The 4615-nt window shown below is 28.6% G+C and overlaps 1 protein-coding gene across 2 annotated transcripts in view; it reads right to left on the bottom strand.

Annotated features, from left to right (window-relative positions):
* Positions 1-2643: 2643 nt before the first annotated feature.
* LOC108914647 (MMS19 nucleotide excision repair protein homolog) overlaps positions 2644-4615 on the bottom strand; it is a 46982-nt gene continuing 45010 nt past the window's right edge. For both annotated transcript variants that reach the window (XM_018720493.2, XM_023456067.1), the window contains exon 11: positions 2644-3074. In XM_018720493.2, the coding sequence (XP_018576009.1) occupies positions 2889-3074 (186 nt within the window). In that variant the 3' untranslated portion in view covers positions 2644-2888. The remainder of the gene's footprint in view (positions 3075-4615) is intronic.

Below are 4615 nucleotides of genomic sequence, written 5' to 3'. Positions count from 1 at the left end.
ACGTTTTGTCTCGTAAAATTAATCTTCAATGTATTTGTTCCAAATTTATCTAAAATATTTATTTAGATTTCTATGTTTATTGAATTATCATACACTCAAAGTGTCATTAGACCCTGTGACATCCACCTAGTTATTTAAACTATTACCATCACACATTACACTAAAACATTATCAGTTTTAACTCCATCACCTGGTCATACATAATTCGATAAGTTTTTGCGTCGTCAAAATTAAAACGTTACTACAATTTTAATTTCATTATGGCAAATTAATTCTTAAAAATGTATATGAACAACCAAAACTCCAAGTGAATATTGTACTTTAAAAAATTACAGTAAATGTTCAAAAATGTTTCCGTTTTGGCAAATGTTGAAAATGAAGATAAGCATAATATATGATTGGAATTTATTATACCTGTAACTGCGTTTGTGAAAGAGCATGTCAGATGTATTTGTATGATTATATAATTCATTAGAAATTTAGCCAATAGCAATTACAAATTTTACGTAGTTACTATGTATTGATAAGCGATTATACTCTTGACGAAGTGGTATAACCGTTTTGGTGTGAACTATGTCATGGTAACGATAGTTTTAACATTTGTCAATAAACGTCAAAAAAAAAAATGGAACGCTTCGGTTCAAGCTCTGAATTATATAATCGTATCGAATACCACTCGAGCTAACGAAAATATTCGATTATACTAACCTCCTCACTCGACGTACATCCTTAAAACACCACTCCAGCTACGCTGTCGTGGTGTTTCGCAGAATACGTCTCGTGACTCGGAAGTATAATCGAATATTTTCTATGCTCTTGTGATATTATAACTGAATACGTCTCGTGACTCGGAAGTATAATCGAATATTTTCTATGCTCTTGTGATATTATAACTGAATATCCTGAAAAAAATTAGATTGTTGTTTGAATTTTGAGCACTTGAAAAACCTAGAAATAACTATGAGAATGGGATTAAAACTCTAATAATGTTTTATTGTAACGTGTGATAGTAATAATTTAAATAACTAGGTGGATTTCACAGAGTCTAACGACACTTAGCAGTGTACGATAATTCAAGAAACAGAAATCTAAAAAAAATTAGATAAATTTGAAACGAATACATTGAAGATGAATTTTTCAAGACAAAACGTCTGAATCTGGTTCGAGCTGAAGTAGTACAGTATTGGAGGTCATGAAGGCTTGCAAAAAATGTAATAAAATTTCTAAGGCCATATTGGAAAATAATGAAGTTGATGTTGCTCGTGAAAAGACGAAATGTTACATATAAAAATTGATTATGCCATTCGATAGAGGGCATAAAGTTGCAATGAGAAAGTGTTCTCTTTTTTCAATATCACCTCGAACAAGGTTGAAATGAAACAAACCGGATTTCCAAAATTTATTTATTTTTTCAAATATTTCGAAAACTAAACATGTCAGCCTTGATATTTTAGAGGCATAATATTGGTCTCCTGATTACGCAACTTTGCCCCCATTTAAGCTACTTCATACCTCTTACCGTTTCCGAGAACCCTGTAGTGAGAAGCAAATTTGTAACAGCCTGTTTGCGCATGCAAATGTAGTAGGTACGTATATATCGACACGTTACTACGAAAACATGCTATCTCAAATTGTACTTGGAAAACATGTTACCTCAAATTTGACTAGAAATTTATGTTGACTGCATTGGCGTTGAAATGTACATTGAATGATTGAAACCGTGCACTTGTATAATATAGGTATCTTTCAAAAAGTAAAGAATATATGTTCAGATACACTTTATTTTACTTTTTTCATTCAACATTTTTCAATTAATTTTGTTAAGTTACTGTTATAAACGTCAATATTTTTAAAAAAAATAGAATATGCAGTATGCTGTAACATGTACATTACTCGACGTTTTTTGAAATAATAAATTATAAAAAAGTAGTGTATACCTTAATATATAAAAATGATAATTATTACTAAAAATGATTCGATTTTTTCCATACAGTTTGCTTTGATATAAAAATGAATATGATATGCACGTGCACGTTTCAGCGGTTCCCCATGCACACATGTTTATCATACATATCATTCACCTTTATACATTATATTTATATTCTGGTTATTATGTTCTCCATTAATGAAAAATAAATGGTGTTTTTCTACAAATTGTTGCATCTTGTTCTTATTTGAAAAGTAATGATTGTAAAAACCGTATTTCACAAAAAAAAACTTAAAGTAACGTTTTTTAATTTAATGCTGTTTACATATTCCATTAATTCAAATTTTCCAGTACTTCGGCACAAGTTTTTAATCGTGCCGGATTAATTAGATTTTACTGTATATGGGTTATAATTGTTTTCTATCTAAAAATTTTTTCATTTGCCCTTTTTTGGACTATTTTAGGAACAGCTCTAAAATGTCAATAAATACTTATTTTCAATTTTATACACAAATTTTCAACTGTAATAAAACTTATTTTTTTAACTACATAGTTATATTTCTAATAAAACCGAATATAAACAACTATACAGATTAACTGATTTCTGATAGTCACTAAAACTCATTTCACATATTTTTTTTTTTGCAAAAAATGCAACATTAAATTTAATGCAAAGTTTAGTTACTTAAAAAATTTAAAGAAAATGGGCTTTTAAATAAATTTCTGAAACCTTTTTTTATTCATCCAATACATTTTTTCTCTCTAACCCTTTCAACACTATGAGCAATAACATTGGCATTTTAAAAAATACATACTTAAATCGTGCATGTTGAGATTATTCATTTTATAATTGTGAAATACAAGGCACTTGTGTGCGAAGGCTTAATATAACAACTTTATTTTTTTTAAACTATGTATAATTAAAATAATTAAGTATATAAACAATTATATAAAATTCGGTTTATATTGGTGCATCAAGAAGGAACCAAAGAGCCCTGGCTTCCATAGCTTCTTTTCTTACAAGACGTTTTTTATCATCGATGCAAGATTCTAAATGATAAAGGACTTTTTGTTTGAAAGGTAAAATTCTGTATAGAGGAAGAGCAGAAAAATGGATCAAACATTGCAGTGCGGCAACACGAACATTCTGAAAAAAATATATAATCAATAACATCTGACTTATAAGCAGAGAACAATAATAATTTTATAATCGGAAAAATATAAATATGTTTTTATTTATAAGTATATCAAGAAAATCTTATTTATAATGATAAATGATGTAAAATTCAAATTTTCTTTTCACCTAAACAACTTTGTATTGTATCTATTACAGTATAGACTCTTTAATTCCAATTAATTAAGACACGGGCTTAAAGAGATAAGTTCGGATTACCGATATTTTTGGATTACTGGATAGTAAATATGTTTATGTACAGGGTGATTCACTATATTTTGACCCCCCCCACTAACTTTTTTGTTTTTAGAGCTATAAAAAAATGTAAGATTCAAAAGTTGCACGATTTTTTGTGAATTTTTTGAAAATGATGGTAAAAAAACAAAAAAAGTCCAAAGAAAATGGCAGCGGATGTTAACTTTGTTATGTATAATGTTACATATTTGGATAGAACATTCTCTGTCGAGCATAGACATATAAGGTTTGTTGGGTCCATCTCTAACAATAAGCAAGATACTATTAAAAAAAGAAAAGATGGTTTTTTATTAAGAAAATAGGATATCTTGTAATTGTTAGACCTCTTCCGGGCATTTCTGCCTTTTTCCAATTACGTAAGGATTTAAGATTTAGTTGTAATATATGTTGACATATCGGACATTGATATGGTCCAAAATGCATTATATATATGTATTTTAACTAAATCCCACTAATTAAGCCGTGAGAGGCCTAATTGCTCATGGATAATGTTATATGGTAGGCCGTGACAGTGACAGGTAATGTCATAACAACATTCTTATTGTTTGATAGTTTGTATTATTATTTAATTAAAATGGGTTATACAGAAGTAGAAAATTGAAATATTTTAAGAATTAAAATAGAGTAAAGATCTTCTCCATACTCTATTTTAATTCCTAATAATATTTCAATTTTCTACTTCTGTGTAACCTATTTTAATTAATTAATAATACAAACTGTCAATCAATAACAATGTTATCATGACGTTACTTGTCACTGTCACGGCTTACCATATAACATTGTCCATGAGTAATTAGGCCTCTCATAGCGTAATTATTGAGATTTAGTTAGAATACCAATACGCATTTTGGACCATATCAATGTCCGATATGTCAAAATATATTACAACTAAATCTGTAAACCCTTACGTAATTGGAAAAAAGGCAGAAGTTCCTGAAAGAGGTCTAACAATTACAAGATATCTTATTTTCTTAATAAAAAACATTCTTTTCTTTTTTTAATAGTATCTCGCTTATTGTTAGAGATGAACCCAACAAACCCTATATGACTGCTCGATAAGGAACGTTCTATCCAAATATCTAAAAATATACAGGGTGTTCCATTTAAATTAACAAAGTTAACATCCGCAGCCATTTTGGTTGAACTTCATTTGTTTTTCAAATATCATTATCGAAAGAAAAATTCATAAAAAATCATGCAACTTTAATTAAATAGTTTTCTTCAGACCATCGAAACAGGCATTGATATATATATATATA

Source organism: Anoplophora glabripennis, unplaced genomic scaffold (genome assembly GCF_000390285.2).
Source record: "Anoplophora glabripennis isolate ALB-LARVAE unplaced genomic scaffold, Agla_2.0 scaffold1113, whole genome shotgun sequence".
Classification (NCBI taxonomy): Eukaryota; Metazoa; Arthropoda; class Insecta; order Coleoptera; family Cerambycidae; genus Anoplophora; species Anoplophora glabripennis.
This window is presented reverse-complemented; position numbering and strand designations above follow the sequence as displayed.